The 20,881-nt window shown below is 37.0% G+C and overlaps 1 protein-coding gene and 1 long non-coding RNA gene across 4 annotated transcripts in view; one reads left to right on the forward strand and one right to left on the reverse strand.

Annotated features, from left to right (window-relative positions):
- Positions 1-8,660: 8,660 nt before the first annotated feature.
- LOC129729907 (uncharacterized) lies at positions 8,661-12,086 on the reverse strand. The gene is made up of 3 exons (XR_008728758.1): positions 11,965-12,086; positions 11,400-11,890; positions 8,661-11,298 (listed from the first exon to the last, which is right to left on the reverse strand). It is a non-coding gene; the product is annotated as an uncharacterized LOC129729907 (long non-coding RNA).
- A 448-nt stretch (positions 12,087-12,534) lies between these two features.
- LOC129731715 (ETV5-related protein Ets96B) overlaps positions 12,535-20,881 on the forward strand; it is a 62,300-nt gene continuing 53,953 nt past the window's right edge. For all 3 annotated transcript variants that reach the window (XM_055691934.1, XM_055691936.1, XM_055691935.1), the window contains exon 1: positions 12,535-12,761. In XM_055691934.1, the coding sequence (XP_055547909.1) occupies positions 12,708-12,761 (54 nt within the window). In that variant the 5' untranslated portion in view covers positions 12,535-12,707. The remainder of the gene's footprint in view (positions 12,762-20,881) is intronic.

Here is a 20,881-nt window from a genome sequence, read left to right on the forward strand (position 1 = left end):
AACAAACGTTAAGTCTTAATTTTCCCCTTTTTTTTTCGAAAACTAGCTGACCCAGCAAACTTCGTACCGCCGCCTTGAGTTTTATTGACTGTTGTATTGCAAAAACTGAAATATCTAACTGCTGCTAAAAAACATACCTACGATATGTTTCGGCTCTGATTTGTTTTTAGTTTTTTTTTTCAATCCTGCGCTCGTAAAATTCTACGTTTTTTTATGAAGCACCTTTCAACCATAATCAAATCATTTCAATACATTTCTGAAAATAAACAGTCATTCTTTTAAATATTCTGAAGGAAATTATTACATTATTTTTTCAATTATTCAAAAGCTTGGCTTAGTGCAAATATAGTGATACCACATACATAAGACATACGTAACACTGGCGTTTTTTTCTGGTACACGTTGCCCCATAGTACTCCGTACCTCGCCCTGTCAAACTGCTCGATAAATAATGAACCAAATTAATTTTCTTTTTCTCGGCCTTATCCAGCCCCAAAGAAAATCCTATAAGGAACTGTCAAAAAGTTATTTACAAAATCAATGCAGCATTTTTCGAGTAGGAACGAGACAAATGCAGGGCTACGCATGTACACTGCCTTCAAAAACAACTCAAACAGTGATTTTATTCAGTGTGTGGTACCATTCGAGTAGTTCATTTTGTACCAACTTTTTTGGAAGATTCCTTCCTGAGTTCCACGTATGTCTTATGTATGTGGTAATACCCTTTTGCCTGGCCAATCTCACTGGAACAGATTTTATAAAAAACTTCAGAATTCTAAATAATTCAAGCTTAAAATTCGGAATATACGAAACATGTGAAAGTGGTTAAGGCGGTCCTAGCCACTAAATTCTATATATTCCACAATGTCGGGGTCAGGGATTATTACGACTTCTCCTTTGTAGTTTCCTGTCAGAATTGTCGCTTCAAGGACATTTGCCATCGGGTAGTGGCAGCAATGTATCTGTTCGGTGGTAAATTTGACCTTGAATCTATAAAGTAGTAGTATTTGAAAATATTTGATTAGCATTTTTCTCTCAATTGAGTGTTTAATTTATTATACTTTATTTTTCTTTTGTTCAAGACTCGTTTAAAGACTATGGAAACTTAGAACTGACGATTTTGAGATATATGTGGTGTCGAACGTCGTGCATTCCGAGCTCGTCTTGTTCTTAACCGATCAACTACCCTTCGGGACTCGTATATTTCCTGATTTTTTAATAATCTATCTTCAGTGTTGCGGAGCCTGACACTTTTATTGAACTGAGACTACTCGTGTCTTAACTCGCAAAACTGGAACAAAAACAACGAATTTAATTTTAATTCAACGACATGTTAAGTATTTGAACATTCCACCACAGACAGACGTCCAAGCAAGAACAACATTGATCAAAATTTCCGTGTAAATTTTCAAAGTAAATTGCGTTATAAATCACTTGTACACTAGCGCTGCCTGGTGACCTTATTGCTACAATAAATTTTTTTTTGCTGGTGTACGGGGCTGGCGGTACTGGTAGCGCTATCTGGTTACGGATTGCTACTACAAAAAACTTTACACAAGTTTGGAACTCAGCTTGGACGTCTGTCTGCGATTCCACTTACAACAACATCATCTGAACAAAAAACACTTCGACCACAGCAGAAATTTGTCAAAGTCAACTGGAAGATATGCAAGAATCAGTTTGATCATGTAGATTAGGGAACATTCCTTTTATAAAATACCCTTAACGGCATCTTCGTTAGGAAGCATTCCCACTACATGTGGAAGAAAATTAATCGAAACCAGCTGAAACCAGTATGAATACTCCTCAGAATTCTTGCAAAAACACATTATGGGTATTCATGTCGAGCTCGTATACAAATACCCAGCCGTAAAAATACTCACCTCCATTGACGAGTAATGGAAGATACACAGTTTACGGCTGATTATTTGTATACGAGCTCGATGTGAAGGCCCCTATTAGGTCCCGTAAACTGTGTATCTTCCATTACTCGTCAATGGAGGTGAGTATATTTACGGCTGGGTATTTGTTTACGAGCTCGACATGAATACCCATACTATTATTTTTAATCAATTATGTTTATTACGTACCGACAGTCTTCTTCTTCTCTCTTGAAAAACAGTCACAGCACAAATTAACAGAAACCGACGTTGAATTTAAGTGGCATCAACAGAAACCAATACGAAAATCGCATAGAACTATTCCAAAAAGATTTAAAAAAATGAAGGCTATCGTTTAAGTACGCCCCGGTGATGAAAATTTGTTTCGAATTTTTCCCGATCAAAGGCAACAAAAAATCGTTACTCACTAAAACTCACAGAAAACCTCTCGGAATCTCAGAAGGGCGGGAAATGTCAAGGGTTGGTTTTTAACGTTTTATAACTTTTCCAGTTGATTTTCGTTATTGCCATGGCATAGTGATATATGGTTTTGTCCTGAATAAAAATTCTCGCAAAACCTGATGGCCAACCATTTTTCGGGTATCTTTTTTTCAAACATACATGATACCAATTGTTTTTCACATGACCATGTGACATAAAGCTGTTTATGCGACAATATGCATGTTTTAGGTTTAATGCCACCAGTTATCAGGGCTTTGGGCATTATCGAATATCACCCAACTGCGGAGCGCGAAGGTACATACAGACGTTTGAAATTAAATGGTAAATTGGTAGGTACACGGAGCTTCGAAATTTTCGCTTCAATGACATTAATATTTCATCTGCTTTTTGAGGCAGATCTGCTGCCTAAGCACAAATTGTTAATCCAGAGATTTGTAGGAACGCAGTAGTGCCTATTTAACGAAACATCAACAGAAATCAATGTTTTTTGAGAAGCAAAAACTACACGTTTCTTTTAGCAGCTAACAGAATCATTGCAGCATGAGCAAATGTCAATGATCTAAGTCAGTGTGCATTTTAGAGAAAATTGAACAGATTGATTATTCTTGTTCTTTCTTTTCATTTATCAGATAGATAAAACGATTATATGCAACTTTGCTCAAATAAGCCAGAAATTTAATTTACATTATCAAGTATATGCCCTTGAATGAAATCAAAGCCACGTTGAGAGTATTCACATGCATGTCGAGTTTGCTACTACCACGCTATAGCGCTTTTGCATAGAAAAGGTGTAGTAGGCAGCGAAAACGAATATCACTTTATATGTGAATCATTAAAAGGCGCTTGTTTATTCAACAACGACGCCTCAATGACGACGCTACAACAACTTGTCTACCGGTCATAGCCTACAATCATAGTAATCTAATGACGTTGTTCTTGGTGTAAAAGGCGGGAAAAACCGAAAATATATTTTATTTTTTTTTTCTAACTTTATCAGTTGATTATTGTTATTTTTATGGCCTATTAACTCGTCGAAGATGAAGACAAAACAAACACAAAAAGAATTATTCAAATCCGTTGGTTCTACTTCGAGTGAAACGCCGTTATACAGACACCAACTTATTTTATTTAATAGACAAGTCAATGGCAATTATGTAACACTAGTTGAACATTCCCGGCGATGCTCGGGATCAAAGGCTTCAAAGATAGATTTTTTTTTATATTTCATTGCTGCATTAGCTCAACTAACTTCAAAAATATAATTTACATCTTATACTTCCATCATCACTTTAAGTAGGGTGTCGAACGTCTTCGTCAGTGGTTTTCTTCGGACCTTTTTTGCATAAGATTGCGCCAGTAAAACTACCGAAGAAAACCACTGACGAAGACGTTTGATACCCTACTTCAATATTCTGAGAACGCGCAAAACAAAAATACCCATATTGGATTGTTTTTTGTGATTTTGGGCTGATTTACAAAAACTGGAAGTCACCATTTTGGATTTCAAAATGACGTATGGAGTTCCACTTTCGAAAGTATTGGAATTGTTGGCCAAATATCACTTTAGAAGTCATAAATTTGCATGTTTCATGTAGTTTTGTGAATAATATATCGAATTTAGTAATCAGATACTTGTTATTTTTTCAAATGGTCTTCTGAACGTTAACAAACATTTTAATGAAAAAAAACTGTGTCATCGCTATAAAATGACGTATGGAGGTCCACTTTCGGAAGTATTGAAATTGTTGGCCATATATCACTTTAGGTTATTTTCCTGAAACCGGAAGTCGCCATTTTTTAATCCACAAAACTTTGTAGAAAATAAGAAAATAAAAGATTTTCAATGCTTAAGCTGCCTCTTAATCGATATTCAAACAAATGAATCGTAACCTTTCCTGCAGCTAAATGTGAGTTTTAGGTTAAGTAAAGTAAAACAGTAAGATTAAGAGCTGAATGACCTTCTGGTTAAAAGCTCTCTAATAAAAATCAAAATAAAATTCAAAAGTACAAAAGTAAATCGAATGCCGTAAAATGTAACTATTCACAAAACTACGAAAACATCAGAAAGGTAAAATGTTCATGCTCAAGACATGGGTTATTCTGCAAAAAAAAAAATTGTAGATGAAAGAACAACGAACATTTTATTGCAAAAAAAAACAAATCATTGAATTTTGATTCGGAGGCGAATTGCGCATAAAAAGTCAAAGTTTCGCATGTAATCGTATAAAAACGTATAAATTAAAATAAAATATTTTTCGGTGATTTTCTGTATTCTGTATGCTGTATGTGGTCCTCGTGGCTCTGTGGTTAGCGATGTCGATTGGCTCCCACACGGTTGTGATATCGGGTTCGATCCCCGATCAGGTCGAGAATCTTTTCGAACTGCAATTTTTCTCGACTCAGCTCTGGGGCACGGTGTATCGTTGTTCTTATCCTACAACATGCAAAATGTGCTAAAACAATATCGATAACGAATTTTCTCAACTAATCTGGTTGATCGAGAGCGCTATTAGAAGGCTGCAATATTGTTGTGCTGTATACAGAAAATCATCTTCAAACATACATTTTATATTTTAACATAAACAAACATTTTAATGAAAAAAGAATCACATGTCCTCGCTTTAAATTTTGATTTAGAGGCAAATCTAGCATAAAAAGTCATAATTTTGCATGTTTCACGTAGTTTTGTGAATAATATCTCAAGTTAATGATATACTCTTTATTTTTCCTCAAATGTCTTTCCTGAACGTTAACAAACATTTTAGTTAAAAAAATTATATGTCAATGCTTTGAATTTTGATTTAGAGGCAAATTTAGCACAGAAAGCCATAATTTTGCGTGTTTTCGGTAGTTTCGTGAATAATATCTCAAGTTTTAGTAATCAGATTCTAATTATATTTCCTAACATATCTTTCCTGAACGCTGACAAACATTTTAATGAAAAAAGAATCACATGTCATCGCTTTGAAATTAGATTTAGAGGCGAATTCAGCATAAAAAGTCATAATTTCGCTTGTTTTTTTATGAGTTTTGTGAATAAAATCTCAAGTTTTAGTAAACAGATACTTGTTACTTTTCTTCAAATGTCTTTCCTGAACGTTAACAAACATTTTAATGTAAAAAAAATCACATGTCATCGCTTTGAATTTTGATTTAGAGGCAAATTCAGCATAAAAAGTCATAAAGTTGCATGTTTCTCGTAGTTTTGTGAATAATATCTCAAGTTTTAGTTATCATATACTATTTATTTTTCCTCAAATGTCTTTTCTGAACATTAACAAACGTTTCAATGAAAAAAGAATCACATGTCATGGCTTTAAATTTTGTTTTAGAGGCAAATTCAGCATAAAGTCATAATTTTGCAAGTTTTACGTAGTTTTGTGAATAAAATCTCAAGTTTTAGTAATTAGATACCTATTATTTTTTCTCAAATATCTTTCTTAAACATCAACGAACATTTTAATGAAAATAGAATCTCATGTCATCGCTTTGAATTTTGATTTGGAGACGAATTAAGTATAAAAAGTCATAATTTTGCATGTTTTACGTTGTTTTGTGAATAATATCTCAAGTTTTAGTAATCAGATACTAATTATTTTTCCTCGAATGTCTTCCCTGAACATTAACAAACATTTTAGTGAAAAAAGAATCATATGTCATCGCTTTGAATTTCGATTTAGAGGCAAATTTAGCACAGAAAGTCATAATTTTGCATGTTTTACGTAGTTTTGTGAATAATATCTCAAGTTTTAGTAATTAAATAACTATTTTTTTTATAACTGATGTCTTTTCTGAACATCAGCGAACATTTTCATGTTAAAAAACCTACATGTCACCGCTTATTATTTTTGATTTAGAACGATTCAAAATGATGATGAATACTGTACACCACAGAGACTGAGGAAATAATATCAATAAGATCAAGCGTTACGGAATTCCATTTTTATTTAGTAGATTGTAACAATTATGTAACAGTTTGACAGCAGAGATGCCAGATGTTTTTGAAAAATGTCTGCAACTGCTCGAAAAACCGGAAAAATGTGCTCGAAATCTGAAAAAAATCTATCCGTAATCCGAAAAAATTTCGCTCCCGCAGGCAAAAGTCTGTGAAAATCTGCACACATTTTTAGAAAATCTGCGCAAATATAAGGAGACTCTGACAAAAATCTGCAGAAACCGTGGAAAAACTGCAAATATCTGCAAATCAATAAATATCAGCACAAGGACTCCAAAAATCTGCGTTTTGCAGACAAATCTGCACATTTGGTATCCCTGTTTGACAGCCACACCAATCTCCTGGTCCCCCTCTAGGGGTTGACACCCATGAGAAAAAAATTTCAACGTGTCACCCTCAAAAGGGTGACATCCGTGAGATTAATTATCAATCAGGTGGGGTTGAGGTGAAACCCTCGAAAATTATTTAAACTTGCTCCTAAGAATATAATCCCAACCAATTTTCCAAAAATGGGTAGATTTAGTACAATTGAAAACGAACGTGGTAACTCTCACAATTTTTGATAAGATGATTTCACTACAACCTGGTGGGGGTGACACCTGCCCCGGTGTCAACCGTTCACGCTACCCCACTGCTGCAGGAGAAAGAATTTTTACAGCCAGCTGAGCAATGTTTTCATCTGACAATAGCTAAGTGAAACGATGCGACACGACCATTGAATTACCTGGGCGGATTAACGCGAAGGTGAAGCACACGGTCGTCTGCTCGCCTCATTGGAGGGCGTCAAATGGGAGGGCGAAAAATTTGTAAAAAATGAAACTCGAATCATAATAATAATTGAACGCTCGGTAGTTTTGGTTGGATCTTTTTTTAGACTATTTTTCAAAATTATCGAGTAAATAAAAAATTCCCGGATAACTTCGGACTTTGGACTTGAACGAACAAACACTCAGGCAAACGTTAACGAATGAGAAACAGTTTATTGAAAACCGATCCTAATCTCTGCACGTCTTGATTGGGAATGACTGAAAATCTTCTCCATGAGCGCTTGTGAACTTCCTAAGACCTGCCTGGCAGTGCCTACTTCGCCACCGCCTTTTGATTCTGGAGCCCAACTGTTCGTCGTAGATCTTTGGACAATCCAACGTCCAGCGTCTTCGTGAAGATGTTCGCCAACTGCTTTTCGGTTCAAACAGGTTCCACTTGAATACGTTCAGCTGCGATTTGGTCGCGTATAAAATGGAGGGCCATCCCTATGCAACTACGGTTGTCCTTATAGATCGTCAACGGTTGCGCGCTGCCGACAACGATTGATATTAGCTTTTCACCCAGCAGAGTCCAATTGCATTCAGCTGTTTTACACAACCAAGGGTCATCCCGTGTTTCAAAATTGTTCAGTGCTTGTTGAACGCCGTTCAACGAGTTTGACAGACACAGTTCTACCAGTCAGCTAGGCGCAAGGACGAATTAGCAGGTTGTCATTGATTTCTATTTTGTCGTATTTTGCCAAAGGCTTACCTTGTCGAATGCAGCGGAGAAGTCGGTATATTAAGCGTCCACTTGATGACCGCGTTCAATCTCTCGAGTAATAAACGATTTAAAAGTAATCAGATTTGTCGTCGTCGAGAGCTTTGTCATGAACCCATGCTGGTCCAGTGAAATATTGGGCGAGCAATCATGAGTTAATTTTCCAAGAGAATTCCAAAAAGCTTTGGGACAGAACTTAACGATGCAATTCCGCGATAGTTAGCAACAGTCCGTTTGCATCCCTTCTTGTGAATAAGGAAGATAAATGCATTCGGGGAAAACAACTATTGCAAAGGAATTTGTAAGGGCCCGCGCCACCACGAACCAAATCTTAGCACTGTCCCGCACCACTTATTCATCGACTTCAGGACAGCGTATAAATGCGATCAGTTTTGGCGATTTATGCACGAACACGGGCTCCCGGACAAAATTACGCGATTGGTTGGAGCGACGATGGACAGAGTGATGTGTACAGTTCGAGTTTCGAGGACGCTCTCGAGTCCTTACGGATCTCGAAGAGGGTTGCGGCTGGGTGATGAGCTTTCATGTACGCTTTTTAACTTCGCCATGCAAGGTATTATCAGCAGAGCGGGAATAGACACGAGTCGTGCGATCTTCAGGAAGTCTGGCCAGTTACTTGGCTTCGCGGACGACATTGACATTATGGCACGCAACTTTGAGACGTTGACGGAAACGTCAGCAGACTCAAGTAGTGGCACTAGTGACCGCCGATAACGACATTAGCAGAGAAATAAAAAGACATAATGTGTCTTTTTATTTCTCTGCTAATGTCGTTATCGGCCGAAAATTGCGCTAACTATATCTACTATGGACTGCGGAAAACGCTTCGATCAAACAAAATTTACCGCTCCACAAAATTAACCATCTGCAAAACACTAATTGGTGGTAGTCCTCTACGGCCACGAAACATAGACCTTGCTTGTGGAGGAGCAGCGTGCTTTTGGGGTTTTCGAAGATGCGAGATAGAGACGACGAATGAAACACGAGTTGTATTAGTTGCTGGGGAACCTACTATAATCTATACGGCTAAAATCGGAAGACTCCGGTGGGCTGGGCATAGCGTAAGAATGTTGGATGAAAACCCATCAAAATGGTTCTTGATAACGACCTACTAGGAACTCGGTGTTGTGGCGCGCAACGTGCACGGTGGATTGACCAAGTGGAAGAAGATTTCCATAGAATGCAAGATTAAAGTCGAGCAGCCATGGATTGAGTACAAGGGGTTAACTCGCAGATACAGCAAAGGTCACACAGGTCTTTGTCTGATTGGTAACAGCCAGCTGAACAATGTGGCGGAAAAGACCCCAAGGGTGATATTCAGATCCATTTGGGCGACTTCAACGTGAAGATAGACTCAAAAAATGCGGATCTTGAGCATCCTATGGGATACCACAATCCAGAAGAAAGCGAAAAATATTATAATTATTAGCGGAAATTATGTGGCCACAATAACATGATGATATAAGAATCAGAGAATCAAATTGACAAACCTGTATTAGCCGCTGATGGACTGATTGACCGAACAGACCAGCTTAGACGATGGTCTTAACAATTTGTAGAACTTCTCCGAGTTTTAGATGTCACAGATTAGCAGCGCGAGGCACCATAAGTTTAACTGTGCAATTTCTAAGGCACCAACATTGACTGAAATTGAGGTATCGGCCAGGAGCGTGAAATCCAACAGAGCATCAGCAATAGGAATAGCCGAGGTGCTTTAACCCTCTAGTGCCCAAGTTAACTTTTAGGCGGACTTCGGTAAAATCACTATGAATCTTTATAATGATTTTTAAAGTATTTATTAAAGCTTTTTAGGGGTTTGACTAAAACCCGTCCAAAGGTGGCACTGAGCACTAGAGGGTTAAGCTGATCCAGCCATCGGTTATTTACAACTATTCGGGAAACCGCGACTGTTGTCGTGAACTGGATACAGGTCATCAAGTTACTGTTTACTGTGTATCACTCTCAATGTATTGTGCAGGAAAATCCTCAACCGCATCCAGGAGAAAATCGGCGCTACCATCTGTCGACAGTAAGCCGGTTTGCGAGCCAGCCGATCAACGCTCTGTAACAACTAAAGTAAATTAACGAATTCTAGGACTTTTCTGGTGGTTTTCGTAGATTTCTAAAATGCGTTAGACTGACTCAATCACGAACAAATCTGAAACGTACTCAGGCGTAGAGGAATTCAAGATAAGCCAGTCCATCTCATTCGAGCTCCGTATGAGGCATTTTCGTGCAAGGTGTTACTGCTGGTGTGAGACAGGGCTGCATATTATCACCGCTACTGTTCCTCATCGTGATAGATGAGATTCGTGTTTTAGGTATTGACAGTATACTGAGGATTATCATGGAATGTTTCAACTAAAGAGCAGCTGGATGACTTCTATCTAACCGACGGCATTGCTTTGCTGCGTTCAACACCGAACAAACATGCAGAAGCTTGATGACCTCACCGAATGCTCCAAAGCAGCAGTTCTATTAGGGAATGGTGCAAAAGCAATGGAAGTGAATACTGACGATCCTCCAGCTATACAAAAGCGAGTCTATGAGTTGAATAGGAAGAATCCTTCCAATATCTTAATAGCCAGACAACGCTTGATGGGGGTACCAAGACTGATAAAACCACACAAATCAGGAAGACCTGTGCAGGTCTACGGAATGTTTGGCGCACAAGCTAGCAACGATGGTTGTTTTGCTATATGCCTGCGAAACGTGGTGCGTATCGACAGAGACAGAGTTGAAACTCCCAGAATTTTAGGTTTGGCAGCTGCTTGAAGTTTATACATACCTACATATGTTTCGTTGTCCATCAGCAAGGAACCTTCGAATTTCGTCAGTATAGTGTTCACATTCCGAGACCATTAGCTTGCTAGCACAACAATTACGATAACCTTCTCGCATACAAATCTTCCGAGTTTGGTTAGAATTGCTTTTTTTGCAAGATATTATTATAAGAGCCCTGGATTAGTCTTGATTATTACCTTCAATCGCAGCTTCCAGTTGTGTTCTCGCATGACGCGTCCTCTGATCTTTTCGAAAAACGTTAACGTTTACACAAGATTTGTTCCTATAAGATAAAGAACACCGTCAAAATTATTTCAAATTAATCATAAAGTTGATCGATTAGTTTTGTTTATTTTATTTGTGTCTGCGATAGGAAAACAGAGCAATGCTATGGGAAATGAATAAATTTGCACTATTTAGTGATTGATGATTTTTGGATATTTTATCTACAAGCATAACCCACGAACATTTCAGTTGGCTAGTGTAGTGAGTATCGACAACATGGTGACGTTTTATTCATATTTTTCAATTTCCGCAGTAAAAATAGTTCATATCTTTGCAGTAAACGGATAAACGTTTGCAAGCTTTTAATAAAGTCTCAAAACGTTTCGTCGTGAGACACCGAAAATATCGATTTGAACATGTTTTTAGTTCCTTTAATTGAATAACCTGTAAAAACGTGAAAACATGAATTAGTTTCAGTTTACAATAGATTAATTTTCAAGTGCTTAAGCCAAACGATAATTTCTAATTAAATCTACCAGAATTACCTTGACGTGATTAGTCGACAGTAACAACAGTATCATAAATAACCCAGTACCCGTGCTGGTCACTAAATCGAATTCCTGTGCTAAAAACACCCGCGCATCGAATTAAGTTCATAAATAAACGATGAACCTAATTTCATAAAACAGAAAACGCAAACCATTACAATGCATGTCGCATAATTCAAAACCCAGCCGGAACTACATTATTCTAACTCATCACTGTTTCAACGAACAAAACCGTACGCCACACGGCTCCGCACTTCGTAATAATCCAAATGATTAAAATTTCATCGCCGCCAATAGTCGTCACTGCTCCCGGGGCTCGGTTTCTAGCGCGTTTTGCATGCAGGCAAAAAATATAGCAAATTACGGTTTTTTAGTTAATTATTAAGCAGCGCAAATTGAAGCGAATTTCACTGTTTTTGATTAATAATTAACCTTAGCAACGACGAACTCGTCGGAATAAACCTCAACTCGCGAGCTGGTGGAAGCTTCTGTAAAAAGTGCAAAATTATTACCCTAGTTTGAACGAAACTTACCCGTAGCTCGATTATTCTGTGGTTCGAACCTAAATATAACTAACTTTTCCTTTAATAGTTCAACCATGTTGGTACGAAAGTTTTAAAGAAACACAAACAGTCCGTCAGCTAGTGACTGAAAATCTCCACAGGTTGCTGCTTTTTACCATTAGTTCAAACTTGGTTTCATATCAGCAATATCAGACAGCAGAAAACTGACAGCGTTTTTCCTAGCAACAGCAGCAGACAACGAAACAGGTGCAAACTCACAGCGTATAATCACTCACCACCAGAGTGGGTGGCAACCGTCGGTCGTTCAGCCGCTGCACAGTTGCGCAAAAACAGCAACACCGACCGAGAGTGCCGTATGACTCCGCCCCTTTCATTTTTTGGTACAACTGTTCGCTTATCATTTTTTATTGAGTTTTGATTAGCACCAATACAAACGCGCGCACGGCAAGGTCCTGCGATGGAAAATGCTTTTCCTTCCTTCCCGTAATGTTATCTTCGCGCTAAGCTCGCGACGAGGGTGGGAATTTTTTTCGGCATGCTTTTACATCACCCCGGAACAGACGAACGGTGATTTATCTCGACCGTCAATCTCAGTTGACTGCGGGAATTTGAACGAATCGGACGGAAGAACGGATAAATCGTGGGACCGGGTGTTTTTTTGGACTATTTGCTAAAAATTTTGCATGGATTTATTGGTGGTAACAGTGTATAGCTACTGATAGCTGAAAGCTATCGATTGTACCAATTTTCGAGTGGATTACTATGAGGATATAACATAACCATGAATTCCTTGGTGCAAAGTATTAGCCCAATTCATTCGAACCTGCCGAAGCTCGTAAGTTGATTCTTGAATTGCCTAAAATTTTTGACCGAATCTTAAAGGGAAAATTTACAATTGGATTCGAACAAATGTAGTAAAAATGTGCCATATTCAAATATTTGCATATGTTTGTATTCGTATGGTGGGAGGACATCTGACCTCCGAAATCATGCCACCAATCAAACACATAGATTCAGAACATCAATGGCGGAGCCGGACGAATTGTTGCACACTTCGATTTTCAATGAATGCTGCTGCACCTCCGGATACGGAGGCTTCTTTCGATTTTCGAGTGTGTGCAGTGTGATGATTTAATTCCTCGATGTGAAATCCCCATGGCAGGAAGTTACGCTGGCTCCAATCGGAGGTCACTCGGAGATATGCGAAAGCGTTAATCGATAAGTGGGACTTCCTATGATCTGTGAAAAGGATAAAGTGACTCACGTAAAACTGTTTAACGGATGAATTGGTGGAAAAATGGACTTCTGAATGTGCGAGGCCAGCTGTTGCCCATGGTTGCCGTCATGAGTGATATAAATAATTTCGAAATTATTACGAAGGAATCAAAAATTGAGTGTTTTCCTATAATATTTTCTTGAAGTTTTGATATTTTTTTTTTCGAACATGTAACATAGGTTAGGGTATTTTATGATTCACTAGAAATCGCTTCAAACGCCTTTTTGGTTTCGACATTTTCAATTTAAAAATAAACCTGAAATTATAAAATATAACCTCAGATAATTATATTTCTTTCTTGTTATGCCATACCAAATAAATATTTTGTGGGAATAGGCATACCTTTTTCGATTCTTCCTTTCTTTGTGAGAGAAGAGTGGTTATGTTGAGCTTCATAGAAAATAATCATTCTATGCCTTTTACAAATTTTCATTTAGTAAAATTTTTCGTAGTTGACTGTTATCAAGTTATTGAAAATATTGAAATTTGGTAATAGTATATTTAAAAATTAACCATATATTGTTTTAAAATTAAACCAATTAGATCTTCCTTTTGTTGTAAAAAACGTGTATAATTTATAAAAACGATTAAAAAAGTATTGTTCTAGAATTGTTTAAATCTTAAAACGATTTTTAAACATTGTGATTAATTTTAATACAGAAATTTTAGTGAACGTGCATTGAGAAATCTTTTCCATGTGCTCAAACTGAAGTTTTGTTTCTGTACTAGCTGTGTACCTATGTTTCGTGCTTATAAAGTTACGCTCACCGATTTTTTTTAAGCATATTATTTATTATACCAAAACAAATGATACTGAAATGCAAAAACAAACGGGTTCGTTACGAATATTTATTCTGAACTAGAGGTACATATTCAAGAAGATAAATGCATACAATGAAGAACCAAGTACAGTGAACAATGCGTGACCTAAATTTTTTGCTTACGTTTCTAACAAATGGAGGATGAAGAGCACAAAACATGAAGGATATCATTTTATAACGACTGCGAATATTCTTCACAATAGTTGGCCATTTTGTTTAGAGATTAAATAAAGAGGCTTATTGCTTCTCGGCCTGAAGCTTAATAATTAAGACTAGAGTTGCACCGAATATTCGAATCGAAAAACTCTCTTCCGTTGGAGACACGACCGCATGGTTGATGTAGGAGAATACTAAGCTTATTATCGCATTAAAACCCCCCCAGCTGGTCTCGAGGTACGATGCTGGCCTAACAAGCCAGTCGTCGTAGGTTGAACTCTCGGCTCGGGACAGACTGTTAGTGTCAGTAGGATCGTAGCGCTACCCCGCAATTGTCCTGTACACCTAACAGTTGGCTGCGAAGTCTGTGTATAATAAACAGAAGGTCACCGGAAGGCTTCGTCGAATGCAGCGGTTTTGTTTTATTTTAACTCTTATTCTTGAGCGTCTTAGCAGTATGGAATTGAATATTGAGAATAGATTATGTTTCCATTTAATTCTACTACCAAAAGATCGAATAACCCCTTAAACCGTCCGCATTAGTGCTTACCAAATAAAACTGCGTTTGGAATAAATTAGGGGAGCTCGAAGCCTCAATATTACATAGTCCACTTTGACATGCGATTGGTCATGAGTTGAAATCTTAGTAGAACTAGACAGTCAGAGGGACTTTCTCGCTTAGGTTTATTCTCAGGCTCCGTCCCATCTCTTCTTCACACTTCCCTTCAAACCAAATGGCAGAAAAAAAAATTACCCCTCCAGGCAGTTATAATTGCCGATACTTGGCAGGGTAACTAACGAAGCTCGGTAAAGAAAAGCAAGTAGAATCCCATATACATATACGTGATATACAAGCGTGTAGAGGAAAGGGTCAAAGTATAAAAATCCGCTATTTCACGGTGACAAATTAACCTTTTTTCCGTTATAGTCGTTAGAGATGCAGCGGTAAACTCGGTCTCTGGAGACATGATTATATAAAGCTTAATTGAGATAAAACCACATTAAGGACACATTTGCAATTTAAAAACTCATTAGAATAATTTCGGCCAGAACAAAACTACGTACTCCTATGTGGGACGTAGCCATTATCGATCTATACAATGCGAAAGCTTATCTGTTGTTCATTGAAAATGGTAAATTGATATCAATGGAACCTGGAAGCTTAAAGCAATCGCTGCTTTTTATAAGAAGTTTCATATTTCATAATTTTTCATCATTCTCAAACTGTTCTTCAATAAAACCATATGTATGTTACTTTTGAACGTTCTGCATTGGTTATAATAAAAGGTTATGGAAAGCCCACGATGCGAAGTTTTCTGCGGAATCCCGCAGTTCAACGATGGAGGAGGATTTCAGCACTGGCAATCCCGGGCTAGGATGTTCCTGGATTCCTTTGGAGTTTTAAATACGCTAACTGAAGATGTGCCTGAAGCTGATGCTGAAAAGAAGAAGTTTGAGGACGCGGACTGGAAGGCGAAATATTACCTTATTATTAAAAATACACAAAATTAGTAATTTTAAGAACGGAAAGAATGGCTCGATTATTGCTGAGTGTGCAACAGGGGATAATGTTGAGGTTGTGAAAAAAGATATAGAGAGCAATCTAGGTGAAAAGTATAGTGCTGTTATTCCCACAATTCCGAAACCAAAGTTGAAAATTGTGGGAATGAGTGATCGGTATTCCTCTGAAGACTTCATTGACCTGTTTAAAAGTCAAAATGACATCAACGTCAATGAAGTAAAAGTTATTGCGGAGTACGAAAATACTCGCTTCAAATATAATAAATATAATGTAATTGTTGAAGTTGACAAGGATACTCATAACGCCTTGATGAGTGCTGGAAAAGTAAGCATTGGGTGGGATAAGTGTCCTGTACAAGAGGCCATTAATGTTTTGCGTTGTTTTAAATGTGGAGAATTTGGCCATAAAAGCACGGAGTGTGTTAATCATGAAACATGTTCCAAATGTAGCGGGCAACACAAGACATCTGATTGCTCTTCAACTGAATTTAACTGCGTGAATTGTTTAAAGTCAAATAAAGAATTGAAAATGAATTTGGACGTTAAACATCCAGCTTCTAGTTAACAGTGTCCGGTTTATCGGAGACTGTTCGAAAAAAGAAAAAGCAACATGTTTTTTAGTAAATAGCAGCTAAAAGAATCGCAATGTGAGAGGAAGTTAGAAATAATATATCTGAATATTGCTGGTTTATCTACAAATTATGTTGCTTTGCGGCATCTTGTGGAAACAAAACGTCCAATGTTAGTATTTATAACCGAAACTCATATAGTAAATGCTGATGCATTTGATCAGTATAGTTTTCCGGGATACAAAGTTGCTTTTTGCCTTCCGCATTCCAGACATACTGGTGGGGTTGCTATTTACGCCAAGGAATCAGTAACATTCAACATTCTATCAAACGAATCTGTTGAAAACAATTGGTTCCTTGGAATTTCAGTTGAAGGAGGCATGACGATTGGAAACTTCGGACTTTTATATCACTCCCCTAGTTCAAGTAACCAGCGTTTTTTAGAAATATTAGATAACTGGTGGGATAACTTCGTTGATTTAAACAAATTAAATGTCATTGCTGGTGATTTCAATATTGATTGGTTAAATGATCCAAATTCGAATCAAATGAAGCAGTTAGCTAACTTTTACAATTTAACACAAACGGTTTCAGAATTTACGAGAATTTCCAGACATTCGCGTACATTAATTGATCACGTGTTTGCCAATTTTGACAACGTTCATTCTGTTACAGAGGCCGATTGTAAAATTTCAGACCATGAGACAAATTGTATTTTGATAAAGAATGATCGAAACCGTGATGAAAAGGTAAAAACTAAGTGCTGGAATAGATATTCAAAGCAGGCATTGTCTCAGCTTGTTTTGAGAAGCTTGGATTTTCTCCCAATAACTGGTGATTTGAATAATAAAGCAGCTGTTCTCACCAATACGCTGAAAAAGTGTACCAGTAGTCTAGTTTTTGAAAATTACATTGAATCGGATAAATCGAACAGCTGGTACTCTTTGGATCTCTTACGTTTAAAACGTAGAAGAGATAAAAAGTACAAACAATTTTGCCGAAGTAACGATAACAATGATTGGAATAGGTACACTGTCGCGCGTAATTTATATTCACGCGCCTTGAAAAAGGCCCGTTGTGAATATATACAGAGGAAGATCGATCAACATCAAAATAACAGCAAAGAGTTATGGAAAATATTAAATTTTATGTGGATGCTTATCGACTGTGACGTACAACTCGGGGGAGGATTCTCGGCTATTCAGTCTATTTAGAGCAGCTAAACGATGTTTCGCTTCTACTATCCGACGTTTCGATGATTTATTTAATCTTTTTCAAGGATTCTGGAATGTTTTACATAAATTTTTGTTATCTATACATAAATTGCATGTTGTGTTTGACTTACAGAGGCTATATCGTTTGTTGTTAATGTATGTATGCATGTAGTAATATTCGTCCTAATCTGTTTTCCTTACTAAAATGGCGTCAATTCTAACTATTGTCAAGATATATTATAAATTAAGCTTATTTGGATTATTATTTTAACACTACTCACTATAATTTGTTATAACTTTATTTTCGCTATGTCTGTTTAAACTATTTATTTGTTACCGGGCGAAAAAACGGGTCAGTACGGTTCAATTTGGCTTGAGCGTTCTATTTTAGCGTTGGTTTATCGTTTGCTTTGCTATCTGTACACTGTGTTGGTGTGTGGCAACTATGTTAGCTGATTTGACGTTTATGGATGAATGTATAACAGTTTTATTTAGCTGTGTTTTTAAGTGTGTGTATTACTCCTGCATATATCGAATTGAGTCCCTGTGTGTCTGTACGTTTGTTTATGCTGTTTTCGGTTGTCATAATATGGCATACTTCTAAGTACGGTAGTGACTGTTGTTTCTTATGTTTATCTAGGATTTTGGTGTGGTTCAAGTCGAACCGATGGTTTAACGTTATGCTGTGATTCATTAGTGCGGTTTTCTCCTTCAGTGTGGCTATTTGTGTATCCGTGTAATCAGTGTCAGTGGTGGTGGCTGTTTTTTCTGCTAATAACTTGTCCAGTGCATTGTAGTGTGTTTTATGTCCACAAATTCTCGTTTTTAGTTTGTTTGTTGTCATTCCAATATAGCATGCTTCGCAGTTTATGCAAGGTATGGGAAAATATTAAAAACATTAATGAAAAATAAAGATCGTTTCGCAATCCATAACATTTGACGGTTTGAGAGAACAATCAGCGCGAGTAATAGCAGAGAAATTCAACAATTATTTCGTTGATAGTGTTCAATCGATCAATCAAAGCATTGATTTGGTCAATGAACCGGACGAGATAATACAGCCGATCAATAATAACTGTAGCTTTGATGGTTTTCATCCTATTACTTTTGCAGAGTTGAAAGATATTTGTTTTTCTTTGGAAAGATCGGCTGGTATCGACAATGTCAACGCAAAAGTAATACAAGATTGCTTTTATGTTATTGGACACGACCTGCTGGACCTTGTTAATGAATCATTACAAACGGGGCACGTGCCTGAAGTTTGGAAGGAATTTCTTGTGGTTCCTATCCCCAAGATTACTGGGACGAATAAAGCCGAAGAGTTCCGTCCCATTAACATGTTGCACACATTAGAGAAAATATTAGAACTTGTTGTAAAAGGCCAGCTGATGAATTATTTAAATAGTAATAACTTGCTAATCCCAGAGCAATCAGGTTATCGAGAGGGTCACTCTTGTGAGTCTTCTTTGAATCTGGTGTTAGCAAAATGGAAAGAAAAAATCGAGGCTAAAAAAACTATTTTTGCGGTGTTTTTGGATCTAAAACGCGCTTTTGAAACAATTTCTAGGTTCTTATTGTTACAAACATTGGAGCGCTTTGGTATCGTAGGGACAGCATACAAATGGTTTAAAAGCTATTTGTGTGCTAGAACTCAGAAGACTCGTTTTAACGATTTTGATTCGGATTCCATTGCTAATACGCTTGGTGTACCACAAGGAAGTGTTCTAGGGCCCATTTTATTCATTATTTACATTAATGACATGAAGCGAGTTTTACGGTTCTGTGATATTAATTTATTCGCTGATGACACTGTTCTGTTCATTGCAACGAAGCATCCGCTTGATGTTGTAGCACTTCTAAACCAAGATTTACATTATCTAGCGAATTGGTTAAAATTTAAGCAACTAAAGTTAAACATTAGTAAGACAAAGTACTTGATAATTTCTTCAGCCAACTCCACACTAGACGTAAATATTGAAATTGATGGTGAGACGATTGATCGCGTAAATGAAATAAAGTATCTTGGAGTAATTATTGATGACAGATTAACTTTTAAGTCTCACATTGATAATGTCTTCAAAAAAATGGCCAGAAAATACGGTGTCTTGTGCCGGTTAAAAGATGAATTGACTATTAGAAGTAAAATTCAGTTGTACAAGTCAATTATTTCACCACATATAGATTTCTGCTCATCCATTTTATTCCTGGCAAACAATACGCAAATATTGAGATTGCAACGTTTACAAAATAGAATTATGCGATTAATATTAAAATGTAATAGATACACTTCCTCGAGTTTCATGCTGGACGCATTGCGATGGCTTTCTGTGAAGCAAAGAGTATATTTTTGACAATGGTGTTTCTATATAAAATTTTTATTAATATGTTGCCTCGATATTTGTGTGACCGGATTGATAGAGGAAGAGATTTGCACAGGTACAACACTAGAAACGCGGAAGATGCCAGAACACCAAATTTTCTTTTTGGAAGATCACAGAACTCTCTGTTGTACAAAGGAATAAACTTTTTCAATTCGATGCCCAGGCAAGTAAAACGTGCAGCAACAATGGCAGAGTTTAAACGGCTTTGTATTTCACACATAAAGTTTGTTTTGTAGACAGCATAGATTTTTTGTAAATTTATAAAGAAGATTGTAAAATTGAAATATTTTTTTTTAATTTATTTGGTACATTAAGTTATTATGTTCATTGATGATGATGGATTTTTTGTTTGAATATAGTTATATAATATTAAATAGTAGAGTAAAAAAAAAGAGTCGGCTACACATGTTTGAGTCACGCGCGCGGAGACTGACATAGACAATCTTGATATGAGTACATCAGGTTTAAACCCCTGAAATGGAAACAAAAAGCATATCGGGTTGACAAATTGCTTTTTGGCTTGTAATATTTTCTGAATTATTTCACTTTCTTTTTAACAATTCATCTGTTTTCACAATTTAAAATAGGGTTTGGAGCGAAAACTGAAAAGGCTTGAGTTTGCCTGTGATCTGTAGAGCTCGTTATCGAGAACTATAGTATCATTGGATCTCTCTCGTAGTTCTAGATCGTTATCTAGAACCAATTCTGATTAGTGCACGCTCTTAAACATTAGGTTCAATTCCTAATCAAGTCCAGATAATTTTCGGGTTGGAAACGTTCTGGATGAGCCTTGGATTGGAAATCCGTCAAATTTTTTTTTTTTTAAATATTGGTATTCATTTGAAGGGTTACTATGTCTGAAATTAATAACCAGTCCGTTATTTGTTTGCCAACTGGTTACATTGCATGTTTTTAAAAATATCTCATATAGATAAATCGTCCAGCTCAAACCGATGTAGGGGTATGAGGTGGGACCATCATCATCATCGTCTCGTTACCTCGTTGGTTTCCTTCCAA

Source organism: Wyeomyia smithii, chromosome 3 (assembly GCF_029784165.1).
Source record: "Wyeomyia smithii strain HCP4-BCI-WySm-NY-G18 chromosome 3, ASM2978416v1, whole genome shotgun sequence".
NCBI lineage: Eukaryota > Metazoa > Arthropoda > Insecta > Diptera > Culicidae > Wyeomyia > Wyeomyia smithii.